The sequence below is a fragment of the Furipterus horrens genome, unplaced genomic scaffold (genome assembly GCF_987537825.1).
Source record: "Furipterus horrens unplaced genomic scaffold, mFurHor1.1.pri manual_scaffold_6, whole genome shotgun sequence".
NCBI classification, from domain to species: Eukaryota; Metazoa; Chordata; class Mammalia; order Chiroptera; family Furipteridae; genus Furipterus; species Furipterus horrens.
The window spans coordinates 188,150,421-188,173,866 of NW_028327176.1; the positions used below are offsets into that span (position 1 = coordinate 188,150,421).

Sequence of the window (23,446 nt, forward strand, 5' to 3'; positions counted from 1 at the left end):
AAGGGTTAGGAGAATGAGGAATAAAACCAAAAGGCATTTCCACATGCACCAGTCTTGACAGCTATTAGCAAACATTCAGTGTCCTCTAAATTCCAGGACAGGAAGCCTCACGTCCAGCTAACGGCCCCCAGGATGGCAGCCCATCAGCCCCATTTTTGTGACACCAGCTTCTACGGGCAGGCGCCTGGGTCAAGATCACGTGGGGGGCGGGGGGCGGAATCAGAGGCCCACGTTTGCAAGAGTGAGGCAGCTCAGGTGCCCACCCGACTTTTCCTAACACGGGCACGTAGCGAGGGCAGCTCCGAGAGTGGAATTCTGGCCCTTGAGGCCAGCGGAAGTCACCGCCCACTCTCCAGTGGGCGCCAGATGTGCTGCCAGGAGCCCCATCCCCCAGGTATGCAGACCCGGGGGCCGGCTGGGGTTCCCCGCGAACACAAACTCTCACAAGTCCAGAAATGCTTATCATTTGGCCAAGGCCAACGATTCAGAACGGCTCTTCCCTTCCTAAGGAATGGAGACACCTGAAAACTTAGGTGACAGAGTCAACTAGCTTTTGCCAGACACCTGTCCTTCGCAATGACCTCCCACTGCAAAGATCAGTCTCGTGTCTCAGGAGGTCCTTGACCCTCAATGTGACCCGCTGGCAACTACCCACACACGCGCGTTATTCTGAGTATCACCAACTCCTCGTCACCTAGGCAGAGAATCTAGTTCATCCTGAAAACACATTTGTCTGCGTGAATGAAAACAGTGACCCCGGTGTAGACGCCATTATGAACTTACAGGTGCCTTTTTGTCGATGGGCTTAATGACAAACTTCTTGTCATTGAAAGAGATGTTCCTGATTTCACTCCATGGGAAGCCAATCTTTGGGGTCAACCTGAGGTTAAAAAAGTCAGATGGTTAGATGTGCTTGGACTGGCTAAGAGAGGTCTGCAAATCTGTCCTTAGAATAACGTATAAAGCTAGCTCAGGAAGAATATACGATATGTATCATTACCAAACAGTTCCTGCCCCTCCTAGGTAAGTCAGGGGGCTGTTTGTAGGATTCAAGCTCTTGGAAACTCCATTCAGCCCCAGCTATATTCGTCTTTCTCCGCTGTGGGCACCTCACTGCGTCTAACAGTCAGGCACCCTGGCTTGTAACCTTGAGGTCGACTTTGATTTCCAGCCACGCACATCCGTGCGTCCTGCGTTTGAAATCTCCATCGCGGTCATCTTTGCAGTCCACTCGCACGTCGCCATCCTGAGCCCGCCCTTTACACGGAGACAGCCTAACAGTTCCTTGTCCGATTCATGTTTCTTTTAGTCAATCCGTCCCCCTCTTCAAACAGGTCAACACCGCCCTCCCCCACCCCCACCGCCTACAAGATGTCATCCGTACTGCTTAACTTTGCACCCAAGAGCTGTCTAATCTAGCCCCGGTTTCCTGGCTCAACCCTCCCTTCCCATACGATTTGAAGACCACTCTGCTCGACCTGCCTCCTGAACCCACCCTATCCTCTCAGCAGATTTTACCATGGATACTGTTCTAGAAGTAACACAGGTCCTCAAACCACCACTCAAGAGATACTGCATCAGAAACAGTCCTTTCCCTGATGCCATGAAAACTTCCAGTCCAGAAGACAGCAGGGTGGGGGGATCTACTGCTCCACAAAACGTGTTAAATAAAAACTGACGGGTCATGCGGGCCTTGCTATGACAACACAAGCCAGGCCAAGGCAGTGGGTGTGTGTGTGTGTGTGGTGTGTGGTGTGGTGTGTGTGTGTTTATGTGTGTGTGTGTGTGTGTTCTTTGAATGCCAAGAGAAGCCGTCTAAGCCCGACAAATGGCTCCTTTGGGACACAGTGGTCATGCACACCTCGAGGAATGAGGTCAGGGCACTGCCCAGGTGGTGGTTTGGTGTCTAATCCTTTGCAGGGCCCTGTCCTATAGGACCAGCAGCGCCCATGGAAGCCCATCTGACCAGCGCGCTTCCGAGCACTCGAACAAACATGCAGGAGCCTACTGTGTGACTGTCGCTTCGTGCAGGGCACAAAGACTTTTTAAAGAGGTGATTTTGTTTAAAGGTCCCTGAGCGCTGGGAGGGAACTCAGGGTATCACCTGGCTGCAGTGACACCAGGGGGCACCTGTTGGTTCAGAGTCCTTTCCTCTACAACACAGCAGCCGAGGGCCTATGAGGCGGGAGCTCGGTTCGCAGGCCCAGAGTCGGCTCCGGATCTCTCCAGGGGCGGGAGCCTTTTCTCAGGCCGCCCACAACAGGGCCTCACCCTGGAGCCTGTGGGCCCTCCGGCCAGACGGGCCCCTGCCTCCACGGCCTCCAGCCTCCTGCTTTCTGGCGCCTCCAGGTTTGTCTTTTCAAGACTCTGGAAGCTCACTGAACCACTCACAGCCATTCACAGGCCCGGCTGCAGCATCGGAGGACGAGAACTAAACACGGAGCTCCCACCAAATCGGAGTTAAAGAGCCCCCTGTAATTCCTGACCTTAGTTAGAAATTAAAGCCTACAAGGGCTTCTCTCTCTCTAAAAATAAAAAAAGGAGTTCACACATAGGACCTGAACAGAGAAGACTTCTAAAGGATTTATGTTATGAATCCGTCGTTGCTTAGGCCGCACATTAATAATTTTTTAAAGGGAGATTCTTAAATCATAAGGACAAGAGCCCTTTTGAGAAACAGCTGACTCCAGGCCTGGTGCAGGGAAAGTACAAGACGCTTCTGGAATATTCTGAAGTGAAAAAGGAGGACGTGCTCGCGAAACGCTGGGGTCCTACCAAAAGGGCATAGGAGATGACTCGGAGGGCTCGTGAAGGCGACCCTCCAACAACTTCAGCCACGGAGCAGCGTTAGCTTCCAGCCCGCAGACTGGGACACACGTCCCTGTGTCCATGCTAACAGAGATAACAAAGACATGGAGGAGAGAAACTGCCTCCTTACACCAAAGGCAGCAACACACGAGTTCTCCTAAACGACGGCCTCTCAGATACCAGCGTAACAATCGCCTCACGCGAGGCTCACCAAGGGAGGCTGGACGAGACGGAAGTATGGTAAGGAACAGGGTACCGAGAGCTTCCGAGCGTCTCCCCCAAATGTCCTCAGCGACAGGAAAGGAAGGGTGGTAACTGCGAGACGCTGGGAAGCACTGCATGGGCCGGGGCCAAAGTTCGTGACCGCGCACGCTACCGCACGGGCCCTGGGAGGGCGCGGGACGGACAGTACACGTGTGCGGTCCTTTCGCCAAAACTTGAAAGTAACTGTGAGAACGCGAGCTGAGCTGGGAAATCTTCTACGAAGTCAACGGTCAGTATTTTTCAAAAGTGTCAAGGTCTGACCGACCGACCGAACTGCTGCAGGTGGCCGGGGGCGGGGCAGACGTGCGGGCCCACTGTGGGCGCCGCTCACGGCGGGATCCTGGGGCGAGAGGAGGACGTCCGTGGCCAACTGACTGTAACGGGGCCGCGGCCCACAGAGGGTTCCGTCTCCTGTGAACGTTACCTCCCTGACCGGGACACTCGGACGGTGGCTGCGGGACGTGCTGACACCTGGGGAAGCGAGGTGAAGGCCCGTGGGAGTCCTTGTAGCTCCTATTTCTGAAACCTCTGACAAGTCTGAAGTGACTTCACAGTGAACGGCCGAAGAACTCAGAACAGGCTCCTGAGGGTGACAATGACGTTCTTCCACGTCCTGACAGGAAACGGGGTCCCACGGGCCTCTGCGTTTGTACGCACTCGGCAAACGAACACTCAGGGACTGTGCGCGTCACTGTACTGAACGTCCCGTCAGACGGAAGAACGAGAGGCGCTGCGCTCCCGTCCACAGCGTGCGCTCCGCGGGGCATGTGCGGGCGCCTGCGCCTGGGAGAGGCCTGAGGGGCGTGCGGGTGGGAGGGAGGGAGACCAAGCCAGGGGGGACGTGCCCACGGATGAAGCCTGGCTGCAGGCACAGGATGTCCACCGTAAGACCCTTTCCATGTTGCCATTGGTTTGAAAACTGTCGTTTAAAACATCTAGAGAAGGTCTGGGCGGTGGGACAGGCTGGTCCTCACGGTGTGCCGTGTAGCTGGGGAAGGAGAGCCGGTCCGTGGCCCTGACGCAGGCCTGGGGCCGAGATCCCTGGGCCGGGAAAGGCACGGCTCTGATTCACAATGGAAGGGAAGACTCACCACGGTGGCCTGGTACGACCTGTGCCCAGGGGGCCCAGCGCAGGGGGTACCCTTGCGAACTCCTCCCGCGCTCTGCAGCCGGGTGCAGGGCCAGGCTTAAAGGGCTCCTCGCACGTGTCTAACCACATGTCTGAACTCTCTGTCAGTCGGAGGTGGACTTTTAAATTCTTACTAGATAGAGGTGGTCTGCCTGGAGTCCTTGCCATGGCAAAGTTCCCTGCGAGACTAAGTGATTCGGGAAACTGTCTGTTCCGCGTTCTAGGCAGGGCTCCCAAGACCAGAAAGGACAGAACGGTCTGACAGCAGTGACCCCAGGACACCTGGCGAACACACACGTTCACACGGCTGCGTCGTGGCCTCCGCCCCTGTGGGTCCGGCACGAAGGACGGGCACAAACACGCAGCACCAAACCTCTCCCCGCCAAAAGCCAAGATGAACGGATTCGGTCTCATGAACACAATTTTAGGAAGTGGAAGTAATTTCTTTAAAGCAGGTGCTTTATTATAATACGCCTGAAAGAGCTTCTCGAAAGTGAATAAAATGGAAGTGTAAGTCGGAATCCCGGATTTACAGCCCCGAGTAAGGAACTGAAGGGGGAAGAAGAGGTACTTGGCTCTTGTTCCAGCCCCTCACTGTCAACAGCCCTGCCCGGCACCCCTCTCCCCGCGCAGGTTAACGGGGGGGCCGGGGGGCCCTGAGCCCCCTCACTTGGGCAGGACGCACAATGCCCTCAGCCTGCAGAGGGAGAAGTGCTCCCAGGACTCAAGAGCTTGGGGCAGGATCAGGTTCCTCTCGGTTTTTGTCCTATTTCTGTTGTTCTGCTTTTGGTCGGAGGACGCCAATGAGAACGATAACACAGCTGGTCTGAACCGTCTCTGTTCCCAAGCTGATAACGCTTTTCGGGGAAGGGGCCTGGGCCAGTTCCTCCCTCTCTCCGGTCCTTCCTGTTCTGATCGGAGGTTTTACAGAAAGAGAAAAGACAGATGCCTTCAGGCCTCCGTAATCCCGCTTCATGCTCACGCAGACAATGTAAAGGGCCCCTGAGAGACACTTCCCGGTCAGGGCAGGTTTACTACGAAAGGGAGAAGCAATTCAGTAAAATGAAGACGTTTTATTTTCAGGGTGTGCTCAGTGTCTCGTCACCCAACTTCCATACTCAATGCACCCACTTTCTCCCCCGGGAGCAATGGTCTCAGAACTGGGGACGCTGGGAGTCCCCCCGATGAGGGTCCTGAGTCCTCACTTCACAGCCGAGAGCTGTCCCTCGTGCCTCAGACCCGAGTCGCCCTCCCCTGCTTGTCCTGGTGCCCGAGTCGTCCATATTTGTTTAAAAGGAGAAGCTGGGCCCATTGATTGAGGCGTATCTGCTCAACTGTTCTGTTCATAATGGAAGGGGGCTGCCTTCTGAGGTGGGAGACAGAGGCCCGGGCAGTGGGGCCGGTCCCGCCGCCCAGACTTTCTTGGCGGAGAGGAGAAGACCCTTGGGGAGGACTTCAGCCGCTTTCGCTGCTGAACTGGGGGGCAGGGGGGCAGGAAGGTGCGGAGGAGCCACGCAGCTCCAATTTTACTCGGGAAAAACGCACACTGGCGTGGGCTGGGGACACGCACAGGCTGACATCAGCGAGTTCCTGCCTGTGGCTGCTCCCTGCAGCCTGAAAAACCTGTTTGGACAGCCTGGCCCAGGCGAGGTTACAAAACCCGGCCAGGGAGAGAGGAGTTCAAAGGAGAGGCAGTTTCCCTCACGTAATCCCCGCGCGCGAGGCCCCCAGACGGGCCCTGCTGACCAGCCGCCCTCCCCCTCCCCGCACTCACGTCCCCAGCCCCTCACTTCCAGGGTCTGAAAGAGCTCCTGGGGTTCTCTGATAAGCCTAGCGTGCCGTGTGGTGTACGTGGGTTCCTCCCGTAGGGCTTCTCCTTGCAGGGTCCTGAGCCAGCCCCCGTCTAATTCAGGAACTAGGGGGAGGGTTTAGGAACATCCGACCCAGGTCCCGGCCCAAACGACAGCCACCGTACTGCGGCTTCTGGCAAGAACACACGTGGCTGGGAGTACAGATCTTCTTCATGGACGTGCCATCATTTGTCCACGGCAGCGCTGCTCCCTCGTGAATGCCAGACAGGGGCTGTGGTGGAGACTGGGGGGTGTGGGGGTGCCCCGGACGTGAACACATGGAAGTAGTGGGGGCGGGTGAGGCCCAGGTAGGAAATGCGCAACAGCCGATGGGACCCGGAGGAACAGCACGCAGGGAGAGGACCCAGGACAGGGTCTCGCCTGGGCTCCACGCTAGGCATGGGGGCCCATGTTCAAACACCCTGTAACTCTGGGCGGCTCCACCTGCACCCACGGCAGCAGGAACCAGGCCGAAGGGTCTGGCTTGGCCTCAAGGATTCAGGAGCAGCCCTGCCAGCTCCTCAGCCAGACCGTGTGCTGTGCTTCCGAGGACCCTGAACCCCATGACCCCCAGCAGGGCTGGTTTAGGGAAGCCTTCCAGAGGGACCTGCCAGGGACAACAGGAGCCTCTCCCTTCTCGTCCCAGAGAAAAACAGGTTCCTCCTACTATCACTTAAAGTCAGGCAGCTACGGATGGGAAGAATCTGGAATTTAGGCTTATCCTCTGAGCTCAGGGCATCACCCCAGCAAACTCGCCCTCACTGAGTCAGAATGGTTTTCTTTTCTGTGCAGGAAAAAGGCCTGTCAGTGTCTGTAACCACAGCGACAGGCACGGGAAGTCCGGGGCAGGCCCGCCTCGACCCCTCACTGGCCTGCTTTATGCCCCACAGACACACCTAACCTGAGGCAGGTAGACACCTCCCAGGGTTTTGGAGGATCAACTCGGCAGTCTGTACACAATGGCTACTGTTTACAGAGTGTGAAGGTTCTATTCTAATAGCACCAGAAATAGTCTTGGTTGGATTAGCACAAACCTCCTTCCGCCCAGCACTGCCAGGCTGCCTGGGTGGTGGCCCTGGGCGTGCCAGCACCCCAGGCGGTGGGAGCAGGGCCTGGGTAGAAGTGGGGGTTACAGACCCTGAGGGTCTCCCCGCTGGACCCCCTCACCCTCAGCACATGCTACATGTGCCAGGAAGGTGGCCACTGCGACAGGAGCGAAAAAGCGCACAGCTCCGAGCCAGCCTCGGTGTGGCCACGTCGCAGCCGAAGAGCCTTTGGAGAGTCCCATGCTGGGCCAGCTAGCCACCAAACACTTCAGAAGTAACTGGTACGCACGACTGCCGTTTTCTCCCGTTTCCAGGCCCCACACCCCGCCGCCTGAAGGTAACTAGAAAGTTCAACTCACTTATCATCTTTCTCATAGATATTTAGTCCAAGAGCATCCACTCCAAGCCAAAGGTCTGTTCCTTTCTTGTTTTTTATCTCAAAGTAGTTGATTCCGTACATTTCCAGGTCTTGGGCAATCTTCAGATACTCCAGCATCGCGCTGTCTCTAGTTGGGGAGAAGAAATGCGAGTCACGTTAGCGTGCGTGATGCCTGCAGCAGCCTCTGCAACGCGGGCAGACCCACAGCTGGGAGTGTGTTCCCCGCGCCGCCACTTGCTGGCTGCCCGTGCCGGTGCCCCACTGTCCCAGACACGGACCCCTGACGTCCTTCACACATTCTAGAACAGAACTGACGCATGCTGGTTTCTCCAGACACAGATGTTCCTTTTTCATTTTACTGCCAGGCACGGTCAGAGAGGGCACACTAAGGACACACGTCTCTAAAGCCCACACTGCAGATGAACGAACTTCTGAGGCTGGGACCGAGCTCAGAACTGCGGCCCATGCCCGAGGCGAGGACCCGGGCCAAGTGGCCGTTTCTCCCACTTGACAGCAAGGGTTCCCCACTTGGGATCAATTATTTTCTATTACACAGCCATTTGAAGGCAATCGCCTCATGGGTAACCAGGAACCCAACACCTCTGGGACAGGAACAGAAGACCTCTGGTGGCTTGTGAACAATGCCCCTGCGCCCTTGACTCAGAGGACGTTTTATTAGACACCAGAGGGAGCGGGTGGAGGTGCGGGAGGCTTACACTGCACAGCTCCCACCCCGGGCAAGAGCGCCTGGCTCTGCTTCAGAAGAGCGCTCACGTGTCAGGCTGGGGCCGGCCTGCAGGGCCTTCACTGGAGCCACGTGCAGAGCAGGAAGGCGGGGAGGGGACGAGCGGCCAGCCAGCACTCACTTGAGCATCCCGCGGTGCTCCGCGTGCCACACCTGGATCCGGTCCTCCCACTGGTCCCTGGTGAGCTTGTGCTGGTCCATGACTCTGGGTGGCAAAGGAAGAGGGCACAGCACCATCACCCCCAAGGGCCGGGAGAGGTGCGAGATGGCCTCCGCCCACCCTCACGCAAACCTGGACCCTCCTTTCTGATAACATCACCGCCCAGTGCACCTGCCTCGACTTCCTCATGTGCAGCACCTGAGAGCTAAGAACCTGGATGACTGAGAACCTGGAATAAGACACACTCAGTCCCACTAGAAAAAATTTTTAAAGGGCGTTTTATTTTAAGAGGCCTCTTCTGCCAAAAGGGGTAAATTATGTGACTGTTAGTGAGTAGAAACAGATTTAGCAGGGGCCACGTTATCCTGCGGCAGGACGAGTGCAGCAGCCAGGCCACGAGGACCGTTGCTGCTTTAGAATACCCTCAGCACAGCTGCTCTTCAGCTCCCACGGGGGACGGCCCCTGCTGCCCTCGAGGAAGATGCTGTGCTGGGTCAGTGCCTGCTAACGGCCAGGGCATGTGACTGCAGACACACAGGCCATGAAACGACCGGCACCCGGCCTCAAGGAGCGCCTGCCCTTGACCAAGTCCCTGTGCTTTCTGCCGCTCCTTTCCCACCGCCCCTCCCCAGGCCCGGCCGCCTGCTCACCGCTGGGGGATCAGCCGCTCGGAGCTGAGGTACCCGGACTTGTGCGTTTCTTTGTTATAGTCTCCGAACTTGGCCTGCACAGCGTAGGAGCCCAGGAGCACCGCCGTCTCAGGAGGGCAGTAGATCTCATCGCTAAGGATGCCCTCCTTCACTTGGAGGAAGAAGAGCTTCTGTGTGATGTCCTGGATGAGCTCCTCGGGCACATCCTCAGGGAAGAACTTGGCCCTGAACTTGAACTGGAGAGGATTCTCCTTCCTGACCTCCTGGGCTGACACCTGGACAACAGAAGCCAAACTCTCACTATGAGTTCAGAAGACAAAGACCCGCCCCTTCCCAAACACCGGTTTCTAACCACTGATTCAACATGGGTCTTTCAGGCCAGTTTTTATCCTGAAAGTCTCCTTTTCAGCATGTAAGACAAAAAAAGGGCCACCTTAAAAAGTCCTGTTGGACTCCCACACTTGGCTGGAAGAACACCAACAGCCAGGTGCTGACCCACACAGCCACTGGCCAGCCCTGATCTTGGAGGGATGCTGCGATCCATTCCCGAACCCTCGTTTGCAAACACCTGCTCTGCGACCCTTGAACCTAGAATTTGTCCACGTAGCCGGTCTAGCCCTGGACCATGGAACTTGCTTTTAATAATTCCTCATGCCCCTCCCATCTTTCCCGGCTCCAACCGCCCTCCTGAGGTGCCATATATTATGGGAGGGAAGCAGGGGTTTAGAAAGGGGACATTTTCAAATCATTTGGAGAAAACACATCTAGCTTATTGCTTTTCTTTGTAATTACTCACAGAATTATCCAGCCTTTGGAGCTGGGAGATAATCTATCACAGGCTCTAACAGAGCAGTAACAGGTTCTTACAAAACAGTGGATGATTCATGGTTTATAAGATTAACAATCTCATTGAAAAACAACACTGAGGTCAACTAAATGCTAAGAATTAACCATCATATGCTCCAATGACCGAGCAGTTAGGAGAAAATGCCAGGATCCAATTTCCAACCGATATCCCCATTTACTGGAAATCGGCAGCCTTCTTAGTCTGTAGAAACTTTTACACAAATAGAAAGGAACAGAAACCCAAGACCAAGCAACGTGCTCCGGTTTCCATGTCAAGGAAGAGCACCAACACCCAATTAACAGCCTGCAAATAGTTAACTTCGACTTACCTTTTTATCAAGTTTCAACCAGGTAGGAAACCCTTTATTATCTACATACTGGAGGCCAAAGTACCACACTTCCCGCAGGCCGATAGTCTTCACCACCTGCGTGACAGAGAGGGGGGCGGGGGGAGCAGTCAGGAGGCACGGAGTGGGCACCGCCCCCGGCAGCCACGGTCTCGGGGGGCAGCGGGGGCTGCTCGGTCCCACCGGGCCAGCCTTGCCTGCACTGCTTCCAGCAGCCTGTCACCGACACAGGCTACCACCCCAAAGCCAGGAACCGTTTATTTTTAGTATCTGCTGGAGCAGATCCAGGGTTAACCTTAAATCTTACAAAATCTCACTCTTGCTCCTCCGTACACCATCATGTTTTCCCGAGTCAAGACAACAAGGGAGTGGCAGCAAGCACACAGGGAATCGTGCCTAACCCCGGGTACACCAGTGTGTCTCAGGGGTGCATGTCGCCTGTCAGGTATGCCCATGTGAATAAGGGGTTGAAAGTTACCAAGGTGAAGCGAGGGGACACTTGGGCCTCCTCTGGCTGCCTGCCTGTGCCTCTCAGCGAGCTGGCCCAGGACCCGGCCCTCCTACACCAGGACCAGCAGGGGTGCGCGGCTCACTCGTGCCCGGGGCCACCAGCATTCTCTCAACCTCGAAAGTTCCAGATTCTGATACAGAAGGGCAGAACCCGTCCCTAGTCTCAGTCAGGATTTCCCACTGGGAGGTTCTCCATGGCACCAGAAAACGTCTCCATGGTCCATCACAGACAGCCTCAAGCTGGTGAGTCACGTGTCTTAGAACGAGAAACGCGACTTGCTGTGGACACGTGTTGATCGTCATCAAAACTGAGCCCAAGATTCAGGATGGAAGTCTTCCACCGACTTCCAGGAAAACGGTCCTCGTGCATTTCAAAGCCCCACTTCTAGCCCTACGGCTTCCCCAAAAGGACAACACAGAATCAAACAACCTTCCTCTCTGAGACCCATTCTAATGACCGACCCCCATGTCTGTCCTCCCGACAAGGGAAGCCCTCTTCCTAGAGGTGCACCTCACCCCCCTCCAAGGTCCTTGGCGCCCCCTGAGTGAACCATCCCTGGGAAGCAGAACCTGGAGAGGTGTGCTGGCCTGCACCTGCACCTCCCGCGGCAGGTTTGGGAATGGGAAAGGCAGAGAGTGTCTATTTTACCCCATCTCAGGCAACAGCTGGAAGGCACCTTTTGGTGATGGGGACCCTGGGCACACACGGTCACACGGCAACACTCCCTCCTTGACACTGGAAGGTCGGCAGTGGACAGGTTCCACTCCACTGTCCCCTGTGTGGCTGTCGGCCACTGTGACAGCTCCATCAGGCCAGAGCCACAGCCACGGCCACGTGCTGCAGGCCTGTTACTGCAGAGGAGACTTCAGTAACAGACAGGATGGGGAGAAGGGATAAGACTAACTTACAACCAAGCCCACCTGAGGACCACACTTTACGGACTGGCAGTCTGGCCCATCAATGAGCTTCCCAGACCCAAGGGCGTCAGGGGCAGACGCAGAGAAAGGACATAGTCCTGTGCAGCCCACAGACCCTGAAAGCCACCCAGGAGAACGTGTGCCTTGCTGCCGGCGGGGGGTGCGGAAGGAGTCCCAGGAAGCCCACTGGGGCATCACTGAGGGACGGTGCTGCAGGCGGAGGGAGGACCCTCCCTGGTGTCACGTGCTGCCTTGGGAGGGTACACAGAGGGATCGGCAAGAAGACAGTGTAAGGCAGGTGAGGAGGCCCCGGATGGAGAGCTGTGTGCCTGGGGCTGTCCCCCTCTCTGAGCCTCAGTTTCCTCCTTTACAACATGCGGACTTAGTCACTCTCCTGGTCCGCGCCAACCCCAGTGCTATCAGGGTCCGTGGTGTTTTTCATTAGGAATACACGAAATGAAAAAAAGAACTAAACGCGTACTCTACGTGAGCGAGAACTCTGTGATCCGCTCCGGTTGCTGGGAGGAGGGAGAGGCGGAGACAGGGACCAGGACCCCGCTGTCCACCCCCTGCCCCACTCTCCTCGGCAGCGGGACCCCACACTTGTCTGGGAGGCCAGCTGAGACTCAGGCAGAAGGGCCAGGCCAGGAACGGTGGTCACAGTGGGACTTGGTGTCGCCTTTTCTTTGGCCTGCAGATTCAGGGGACTCCGTTTTCAGGGGGTGGGGGAGAGCAAACTGTGCTCGAAGGCGTGGTCCCTGGGAGGCTGGGGAGCCCATCAAACCTTGCCATGTTGGTTGGATTTATGTGTCTAGATTTTTAAAACAACGTGGGTCTGCTAACTGAGTTCCAGTCCACCAGTGCACACCTGTCAATCCAGGGCTCCATGCGGCTGGCCGCAGAGCAGCTAATCTAACGTTAGAAAAATATCTGGCTTGAAACCCACAGGAACACCAAACTTAACGACCATTATGCAGCTTTTAGGGACGTGTGGAGTTCTGTCAACATGGCCCCTGGGGTCGAGAGGCTGAGATGACGTTGCGAGGGCGTAGCTCACGGCCCGCACAGAAGCGCGCGGTCAGAAAAGAGTTTGTGGCCCTGAAGCATCAGAGTAAGGGGCAAGGGCGAGCCCTGCCCTCCTCACCCGTCCCCTCGAAGAGGGCCCGCGGCAGAGACAGTGCTGCCAGCTCTTGTAAAAGCCCCTGCACACCACCTCCAAAATGCAGCACAGGAAGGAGCGGCAGAGCGTGGGGGCAAGGGACGCCCGTGATCGCCACATCAGAACCTGACAGCTTTCCCAACACAGAACTTCCCAGCTCTGCTTTAAAAATAGATCCCTTGAGGCCAGCCGCCACTCATTATGGCAAGGGGTCTCCGCAGCCAGGACGGGTGGCTGCAGGCACAGCGGCCACTGGCACCTGGGCCTCCCACCCCATCTGTGTTCTAACCACCGCACCACCTGGAGCTGGGCTGACTCCACTGAACGGACTTCGAGATTATCTTTCAGGAGAAACCTTTAGAATTTCACCCTAAGTCCAGCCCCACCCAGGGCAGTAAATGCCTTTATCCTTATTGGGCGAGGCAGTGCCAGGAAGAGCAGAGGAGGTGTGCACCCACCCCTGCAGGCATGGGCACACCCTGTCACCTTCGGAGCTGCTGCAGACCTGGCCCAGCGTGGGGGGATGGGGGCAGGGGTGGGGGGGGTGAGAGGGAGGTCCCATCCAGCACAGGAGTCGCCTACAGATTCTGCATTTGCTAAAATCCCACCTCCCAGCTTTCCCCAGCAGCCCCCACTCCAACTTCCAGGCTAGTTCGGGGACACAGAACATGGTGTCCTCCCACTGGGGCCTCAGGAAGGCAGGCACAGCGTAAGCAACTTGCAAACGCACACTCAGTCCTGCTGCCCCACCGGACCGTGGGCCCCGGAGCAGCACTCACTCAGCCCAGAAAGTACGGCTCACTCTAAAGACCTGCCCTCGGAAGAGCTCTGGGGGCCTGGCCCACAGCTCACTTTCTCTTTCAAACACGCCATCTTTGCCTTCAGCTGCGAGAAGAACTCCATAGGAACACAGATATGATCCGTGTTGCCTGTCTCAGGGATGAGTCTGAGCAAGCGCACAGCCAGCCGGGGAGAGGGTGACCCCAGAACCTGTGGCCCGCTCGGGTCCACTGGGGCCCCTGGGTGGTGTCTGGTGCCCACAGTCCAGATGGCAAGAAACAGCCAGGGGGACCACGAAGAGCCCGAGGGGAGAGGGCAGCCACAGCTCTGGGTGCGGCTCTGTGCTGATGGAGACTTCAGTGTCCCCTAAGTTCCCCCATGGGGCTGTGAACGGGGCTGGCCCAGGGGAGTTCGCAGCTTGAGGCCCCGGGCAGGAGGGGAAAGGGGGCTGCTCCACAGAGGGGAGCGGGCAGCAACACACAGAATGTGCTTAGCAAACAAGATTATTCCATTGTTGCAAAACTCTTTTTCTCAATGGGAATTCTCTCTCTTTATAGTTCACAGAAACCAACCTGATCAAAGAGCTGCTTTCCTGTCGTGTTTGGCTGGATGGCGAACTCCAGCTCCGCATCCATGGTGGTAACGCGGACGTTGATCTGGAAAACAGAATGAGACAAAGGACATTTAACTGAGCATCCTTTCCTCCTAATCACCCCTGAGCCTTCCATGTGAGCGCAAAGCTACTCAGCAACGTGCAAGGGTACATTATTCCTCCCCCACAGCCCTCCTCCTGCGAGTACACAACACACACACACACACACCCGCCGCCGAGGCTCAGCACGTGCACACAGTCTGGATTCCGATGTGCACCCTCCTTTCGAGGGCCACATTCAGCTTAGGTCTACGCCATTTTTCTACAAGAATACTTTGATTACGGTTGGTGTAGTTTCCACACACCATCCCCTGCTGCCCTTAGAGCAGCCGAGTGGGGCCCCAGAGGGGTGGCGAGCCTGCCTGGAGAAGTCAGACCAGGCTGGTTGGTGAAAGGAAGGGGGAAGGATCCACAGGGCGCGGCAAAAGGACGTGCACAGTTGTTCGTGTGGAAAATAAGACAATAATAAATAAATCATAAAATAAACTGTCTGTGTACTCACAACCTTAAGTAAACCTTCTGTTGCCCTACCCTGTATCTACCAGAATGTCTACAGCAACATTAGAAAGCACCTAGAGAGGGAACAGAGAAACCCCACAAGAGAGTACAGAGTATTGTACGGTCATCTGAAATGGTCATGATAAAGAGAGTAGGAACATGAGAAATTGCTTCAAATATGAAAAATCTGGCAAGCAAAACAGTGCGTGCCCTATCGAGGCAAACGTGACAGAAAAATGCAGAAACAAAGTATCGGTAAGATCGCAGGGACTGGAGGGGGTGGTGACGGAGGGCCTTGAACATGCCACACGGTTGTCTTAAAAAATTATATTTCAAGGTAGTTTTCAAATGTACCACTTGAGAAAACGCAGGTTTACTAGCATATGAAAAACACACAAATCTACTTTATGTCAGTGCCCCAGAGGAGAACTGCACAGCCACACTGCCGCGGTAACGCGGAATACTAAGAGATGCTTGCGCTCCCCAATTTCTCAAGTGAAACGGATAAGGCAGCTGGAGAGCCATGTCCTGAGTTCTTCCCAACAGAGGCGTGGATGTAATGAAGATGCGGGCTGACTGTGCTATGAGCCGCCCGAGGTCTAAGCACCCAGCCGGGCACGACACTCACCCTTGTAACACCCATGTTAGCTCTGACTTCGGGAACAAAACCAGTCTTTACAAGTCATGTTCTTCCCCAGCACTTATGTCTGCAATAACTGAGAGGCACTTTGATACACACCCAGTACGTCTGAAAGGTTCTGCGATGGATGTTACTGGCAAAGAAAAGTAAGGCATAATTTTCCAGAATCTTAAAAAGAAGTTTCCCCTCCAACTCAAATCCACAAACTAAAGAACTGAAGTTTGCTGAGAAGCAAGATGAGGCATATCTTGAATTCTTCAGTTGGTCAGAGCGTCGTCCTGTACACCAAAGGGTGGCAGGTTCGATCCCCGACTGGGGCATGTATGGGAGGCAAGCAATTGATGCTTCTCTCTCTCTCTCTCTTTCTCTCTCTCTCTCTCTCTCTCTCTCTCTCTCAGATCCATATACATATCCTTGGGTGAGGATTTATTAAATTAAGAATTAAAATAAATCACAAAATGGCTGTTATAAAGCATAAAGTAAGTTAAGGGAACATCTTAAGAGATGCAAAAAGCAGCCTCACAGTCAAATATTTCAGTCACAAATGCAGCTCCAACTCCACAGCGACAGCTAAGCCCCCAGCGAGCATCACACTCAGACCAAAGCGGGACGGGAGGGCGGTGACAGGCGCGGGGCTTAAGACAGGCCTGCCGACTCAGAAACGGAAGCGCCAGTCACTGTTCCAGAGGCCGCGGCCCTGGTTCAGACAAATAGGAACGAGCAGAGGTCGTGGCTAGGATTTCGGGCTCTAAGTTCTAAACCCCGATCACTACTAAATTTGCCGCCAGTGAGAAAAGGTCACCAAAACCAAAGCTAGTCACTGACATAAAAAGGTGATCATCACACCAATTTTTAATGATTAAAGGAATTTAGGAAAAAACCATTTTCAAGTTCTGAGTCAGGTTGCTATTGGACTCCAAGTTCACACAACTCTTTGAAAAAGCAGATAACCAGGAAAATGAACGCTTTCCCCGAGGCGCGCCATAATGAGCCGCACAAGGACAGTGGACGCCTTAGAAATCAGGCGTGGTGAGGCTTGCATACCCTGTCTCAACACGCGGACGTACTCTGACCTCCGCAGCTCCCGCACAAGCCGCTGTGCCGCGGTCAGGGTGCCTGGCCTGCCCAGACTCCCTTCTGCGCGTGCCAGCACCCAAGGGCAGCCATGAGGGCTGGAACAGAACCTCAACGTTGGCAAACCGAAGGTCGGGTCAGGTCCTTCCGGCGCTGCACTGACTAACAAAACGGGACAAGCACCAGGAAGCCAACAGGCTTTCCCCCCACCGCTCTGTCCACGAGCCCTGCCGAAAGGAGCCATGCCCAGTTCTGACCCAGGGGTGTCCCAGAACTTTTACTTTTAAAAACACCTCTAAAATTTTAAAATCAAGTTAATTTTAATCAATATATGCATATATTCACATACAGTGCATGTTCTACAATCATTTTTCTGATACTAACGTATCAAATATACAGTATGTTATTGTTGAAACTGAGTTTTTGACAATCCTATATATTTTGAATTTAAACATATATATATATATATATACACACACACACACACACACACACGCATATGTATGTTCCTACTTTAAGACATTTGTGTAATGTATATAAAGTCATCTTATTCCATGGAAAATAACCTTGTTTTTACGTCTCATTTCCACATTTGCTTTGAATTCTCTAGCATTTATACATGTTTTATTTAATTCTAAACATCTAGGGCTCTTAGCTCAACCGCATCACTCTGCTCAAATACGAAGGACGTGTTTTGCTGCGGAGGATTTCTTTGGTACCAGGCTTGATTCCAGAAAACTCACACTGTTTAACTTTTAAATATCCTTATCTGAGGACCTTGCTGTTGATTTATTTCCAAGTTCATTTTAATCCGTGTGTGTGTGTATCAGACACAGGGCGTGCCGTACGATCCTGACACGGGCGGAGAGGGGAGGACTCGTGCAATCTAAACAACATGACCAGTGATCATGACCAACGGCCAAGCCGCTCGCCCTTCCCGGGCGTGTACGTGTCCCTTGGTGTCACCACCCGGGGCGCTCCCGGCATTTGGGGCAGCCCAGGCACTCACTCTGCAAGTCTCTCAAGTACTGCAGAATGTCCAGCACCTCTCTAAACACAGGTGTCCCCAGCCACTGGGACATCTAATAGCAGACCCCATCCACGCACACAGATTACCAAATGCTCTCCGGGAGAAGGGGAGGCGCCTACCCAGATTAAGGACCACAGCGTGGAACTGCCTTAATCAAGAACGTGCTCAGCTTATTTTCGGCTGGAACCGCCATTTTTCAGTAATTCGCCGGAATGACTAACACAAAGGGAAAGAGGAGAGGTCCCCGCTATTATGTTCTCTAGGCCTTTTAGGAAACACGGAGTTTGCTCCTTTGGCTACATACACGTGAATCTACAAGAAAGGGGATAGTGTACAAATCAAGGGAATGGGCACTGTTCGAAAAGGGACGCCCCAAAGATGTTCCCATGGCCAAACTGGAAGGGTCCACACCGTCACCTGGCACGCAGTGGGCATAGCTGTAAACAAGCAAGTGAAGTGCAAGGTCCTTGCCAAGAGAATTGACGTGCGTACTGAGCATATTAAGCACCCAAAGTCGAGAGAGCTCCCTGAGACGCGGGAAGGAAAAGGATCAGAAAAAGAAGGAAGCGAAGGGAAAGGTGCCCGGGCTCGGCTGCAGCGCCAGCCTGTCCCGACCAGGGAAGCACGCTGTGAGGGCCGGTGGGACGGAGCAATTCACGGCACGATAAGTGTGAAAAAATAATACCAAGACTTCTGTACTGATAAAAAATTTAAAAAAAAAGTGTTCAACAGTTTCATGTTTTTAAGACCATTGAAATTGTTTTCAATTTTATGGCTCTTTAATAATGTGCTGACACGCAGCATAAGCTTTTGTCATATATAAAACATTTACTCAGGTGACAGGAACACACACACACACACTTACCCAGGGGCTTTAAAAGAATTCACACTCTGGCAATTAAGGACACACAGCTAAGTCCCTACTCTCCTTTTCATGACCCTGTGACAGGTTCTCCTGGCCAGAGACTGCTGTGGAGAACGGAGCAGACTTGGATGAAAGCTGGCACTCGTGTCTGCAACGGTGCCATGGCAGTCAAGGGGGGCTGCGTGGTTCTGCACGGTCAATGGGAGGGGGCTCCACAAGGGGCCGGAGGGCCATGGGCCTGAACACACCCCCACACCCCCAAACCACACGCAAAGGCTAGGGAAAAGAGCACAAGCTTTGCCGTTTTTACTGTCTTGTTATGTCCCCTGGATCCCACTTTTCTCAAAGGCCACATTCACTGCAGGAGGCAAAACCACACGTAGTGTGTGTGCAGAGTGTGCCGTCAGTCACCGAAACTCTGCCCCTAAGAGACAGTGTCTCTTTCAGGCCTGCACACACACCACAACCTTTTAATGTGCACTCAGCTTTGTCTGGAGGGGGCAGTGGTAATTAAAGCTTAATTCTGCTCATGTACCTGCCACTCCATACACACATGCAGAGCGACCCATGGGGCTGATGGCGGAGATGATAATTTAATAATGCAGGTCTCCCTTCCAAGTCCTGCTCCATTGGAAGCTAAGACACAAAGTCATATTGTGAGTTCTAAAATGTCGGAATGTTTAAGGAATCAGACATAATCATATCCCACTACTTACAATGGTAATTCATGAATAAGTTTAGATATGGGAGTTAAGTTAGCACTTTACTGATGAAAAATAATGAGGTCTTCCTACAGCTATGTACTATGTCAGAATTTTAGAATAAAATGTCTTTATTTTAGACACAAGTTAGAAAAACTCGCTATTGCAGATGCCTGAAGCCCTCAAGGAAACTGAGGTTCCAACTGGATGTATGTTTACTTTCCACACTGACTATTCAGCAGAAGAATCTCCCTTCTTTGTTCTGCCCCACACGGGAGGCCAGCTTAGTAGGTGAGCTGCACCTTCACTTTGGTGGAAGTAAGTTCCTGATTGGTTACTAGAATACATCAGTACATGCAACAAATGCCTAAAGACAGAAATAGGAATGATTTTAGTTTTATTTCTAAAACTAGAGCAAAACTGGCCAGTAAAACTTCTTAAATTTAATGAAAATGCTGTGCATGCCCCCCTCCCCCCAAGGACAATGACGAAAGTCTCACAGGTACCTTGCTCCAGGTGACGGGAGTATATAACACATGTATTATTCAATATCAGGATTCAACACAGAAACATTCCTTTGCCTGAGCTAATGAACATAATGAAAGCCTAACTGCCATACTCACTATCCTCCCTCTGCTTAATAATCCTCTTTAAAAAATTGTATTGGCTGTTCTTATTAAGGGCTGGCCTAGCTCAAATGACCCTACTGCATGCTGATGAGCCATCTCTGAGCTTCGGTTTCCTGCTGCTCCTAGCACCCCCCCCCCCCCCCCCCCCCCGCTACTGGGCACCTGATGCCCCAGGCTCACACTCTACAAACACCAATCAAATGCCCACTGGGGGCACTGGCAGCATGGGGGCCACAGAGAGGAGTCAGACGTCCCCTGCCCTTGAGCCACGTGTGGCTGAGCATGCAGAGGTGGACCCCAAGTAGCTGTCACACACTGCCAGGGACTAACCGTTAGAATCCCCACCGCAGCTTTACGAGCACTTGAGTTTCTGGGCCTCAGCCCAAGAACCTGCATTTCTAAAGTCGCTCCAGGGATTCTGAGGGCTGGCCCCGTTCACTGATCGGCAGGCAAGGGCATGGCAGCCAGGAGGCCTGGGTTCGAGCCCTGGCGCTGTAACCCCGGAGGACCTCAGCAGATGACCTCCCCTCACTGGGCCTCGGCCCCTAATCTGCAAGAAGGGTGGGACCAGATGCCTTGAAGTCCTTTCTGGCTCTGAAATGCATGCGAGGTCTAAAGGCCAGAGGGGCCAGGTGAGAGGGTTAGAGCTGAGAGCCCCGGGGACAGGCACCTCCTTAGGGCATGCGTGCAGATGGCAGGGAAGGTCTTGAGAAAATAAGGAGGAAGGCTATCGCCAGGTGGCCGGGAGACTGCTTTCCTGGACAAAAGGAAAGCTCGCCCCTGGGCTCACATTTCCTGTGGAAGCACACAGTACAGGCTTTATGGCTGCAATGGGCCTGACATCTCTTTCCAACAAAAAGAGAATTAAAGGTGTTTAAGCCCCAATCTTCTTTTTTACAAAACCCAGTAACAATTCACCCGACTAACAAAATAAATCCCTATTCCCCTCTGCCAATTCCCTCCAGCAGCTGAGCAAGCAGGAGGCAGGCAGGCCTGAGACCAGGGAGGTGGACAGGCTGCCCTGGCTGGCCGGTCCCCGCCCCACGGCCCCCAGGCTGACGGAGGCCACCGCCCGACTCCCCTGTAAAACGAAGTTGGTAACTGGAAAGGACTGCATCTGTAAGGGATCTTCCGACTTTAACATTCTGGAGCTCAAAAACTATCTGAGTTAGAAAAATGTCTTCAGATGTCAAGTTGGTTCACTTAGCTGAACAACTATAGAGATAATATTATATTTTGATTTTCATGTTTTTTTCCCCCAGTGGCTGCGTAGTTCTCTGCAAAACTATCTGAATGTAAAGAGACAGTGAGCAGGAGGTGATACGTTGCCAGGAGGGGGGCACAGCCGTATTTCGAGGTCACAGAAGTTAAGGTTCTCTGTTTCTTTTTCCTTTCTTTAACTGAAAGGCTTTTGAGTGTCTTTGCTGTGTTAATGCAAATTGTGAAATCCCAGGACGGGGCCACAGTCTAAGTTTCCCAGATTGTTCTGCCCCCAGAGGCTGCTTTTCCATGGACTATCCCAAAGGACCCGTATTTTTCAGAACATACTCTGAAAAACATGATTTTTAAGTCTTCGCAGTTTAACTTTTTCAAAATGGTATATCTAAAATGCCTTCTAAGAGCCTATTTAAAAAAGAAAGACATTGAGGTAGCAATGAAATATTATATCTTACCTCTAACCCATGTAGATGGCTGAATTTTTGGCTATCAGATTACAGTATCTATCTCCCTTTATTATTTCTCTCATTTTGGTAAATAAATATTTGGCCATATTTTCTTTGGGAGGCGTCCGCTTCCTCCTGAAACACTTTAAACTTAGTTTAAGATTACCTCTCCAATCACACTTCTTACAGAATAAATTCAAACTGTACGAAAGACCAAGCCAGGAGGGGAAAAAAGTTCCAGACCAGTACCGCCACACACGTGACAGACAAGCAGCCCTTCCCGTCCTCTTAGACAAGGCCCCTGGGTTGTAGGTTAGCAGCCAGGGCATTGGGGGGGCGGTGTGGGGGGAGACGGGGCAGTGAATTCTCTATGTACTCACTCAAGAATCAGGGAGACCATTTAGAACAGCTAGGAAACCTCAAATGGGAAGATTTGAATGTTTGAATTTCAGGCTGGATTCCGTGATAACAGACTAATCCCTATATTATCACACCTGCATTTACTCAAAAATTAGTCTGTGCGGGGCTGTCCAGGCACCGCTGAGATTACATTGAGAGCCTGACCTTTCGTAATCATTTCCAATGTCAGCTGTTTCCCAACATCCCGGCCCTCTCCCCAAGGTGCCACGCCAGCCACTCCCAGCAGCTCTCAGACGCTGGGGGACAAGACCTTCCAAATACCTAGAGACGCTCCGACAGGAAGCAGGACCAGTCTGCTTCCTCCCACAAAATGGGGGGAAGAAAAGCAGGGGCGTATGGCGAGGAAACAGTCTCACAACAGATAATAAATGAATTAGAAAAGTTTTTTCAGATGCCAGTTTGGTTCACTTAAGTGAACAACTAGAGGTAACAATGTATTTTGATTTTCATGTTGAGTTATTATGTACTTTTTAAATAACAGCTTTGTTGAAATATAATCTACACCTATAAAGTGTGCCCATTTAAAATACGCAGTTCAGTGAGTTTTTTTTAGCATACTCACAGAGTCACACAGCCAATACCACTACCTAATTTTAGAGCATTTCGTCACCTGAGAAGAAACCCCATGCCCACCAGAAGCCCCTCCTGTGACGCCCTCCATCCAGGCCTGGCACCCACAAATCTGCTTTCTGTCCTCAGATTTCCCTTTCCTGGACCTTTCATACGAATAGCACGCGGTCTTTCGTGACTTGCTTCTGTCATTCGGCACGACGGTTCCCACATCCATCCATCTGTGTTGTGGCATGGCACTGCCCGGTCCTTTTCTTATGGCCAGATGGTATTCCTCTGGTGGGATAGACTGCTTTTGTCTGTGAACTGTGAACTAGACTAGCTGTGGCCAAATTTTAAGGGGAAAAAATTAGGAGACAACAAGGAAATAAGTTTTCAAAAACCAAAATTCAATTTCAGTTGACTGTTTTTAAGTTGTAACTGGAAACAGCCTGTGTTCCCAGGACGAAGGTACCAGCTGGCCAACGGACTCATGTGAACACAGTGGCACTTTCTCCTGCTCTCTCCTGAAGGCGGAGGTCATTCCAGCCGCCACGAATCCCAGCCAACTTCTTCTGAAATGAGGGAATGCCACCGGAAGCAGAGGCGAGACCCAGGCTCCTGTTCAGGGTTCTCCCAAGCAACTCATTTGCTTTCCTTAAATTTTAAGCAGGGCTCAGTGGATTGAGCATCGGCCTGCGAACCAAGTGTCACTGGTTCGATTCCCAGTCAGGGCACATGACTGACTAGGTTGCACGTCAGGTCCCCAGTTGGGGGTGCGTAAGAGGCAACCACACAGTGATGTTTTTCTCCCTTTCTTTCCCCTTTCCCCTCTCTCTAAAAACAGATAAATAAAATAAAATAAAAATAATAACAAAATAAATTAACCTTATTTAAAAAAAATTTAAAAAAAAAATTTAAGCAGGGACCGACTGAGTCTTTTGTTTTACATTTACCTGCAATGGCGCCAACCATGCCATAGCTGGCGCTCAGTTTAAGCACCAAAAACCCTACGTGTTGGGCTGATTACGGGAGACGTGGCAATCCCCGGCAAGCTCTATGAAGAAGGCTGCTGTCCCTTAGCAATGGCTTCGGGGACACGGCCAGCGCACCTACGTTCCATTCCCTGGGCT

The 23,446-nt window shown here is 53.0% G+C and overlaps 1 protein-coding gene across 1 annotated transcript in view; it reads right to left on the minus strand.

Moving 5' to 3' along the window:
• Window positions 1-23,446, minus strand: part of EZR (ezrin) — a 48,341-nt gene that overhangs the window by 8,480 nt on the left and 16,415 nt on the right. Inside the window, exons 3-8 of the mRNA XM_090280040.1 lie at window positions 14,164-14,247; window positions 10,207-10,302; window positions 9,032-9,306; window positions 8,343-8,426; window positions 7,457-7,603; window positions 784-880 (exon numbers count right to left, since the gene is read on the minus strand). Coding sequence (XP_090136166.1) covers window positions 784-880; window positions 7,457-7,603; window positions 8,343-8,426; window positions 9,032-9,306; window positions 10,207-10,302; window positions 14,164-14,247 — 783 coding nt within the window. The remainder of the gene's footprint in view (window positions 1-783; window positions 881-7,456; window positions 7,604-8,342; window positions 8,427-9,031; window positions 9,307-10,206; window positions 10,303-14,163; window positions 14,248-23,446) is intronic.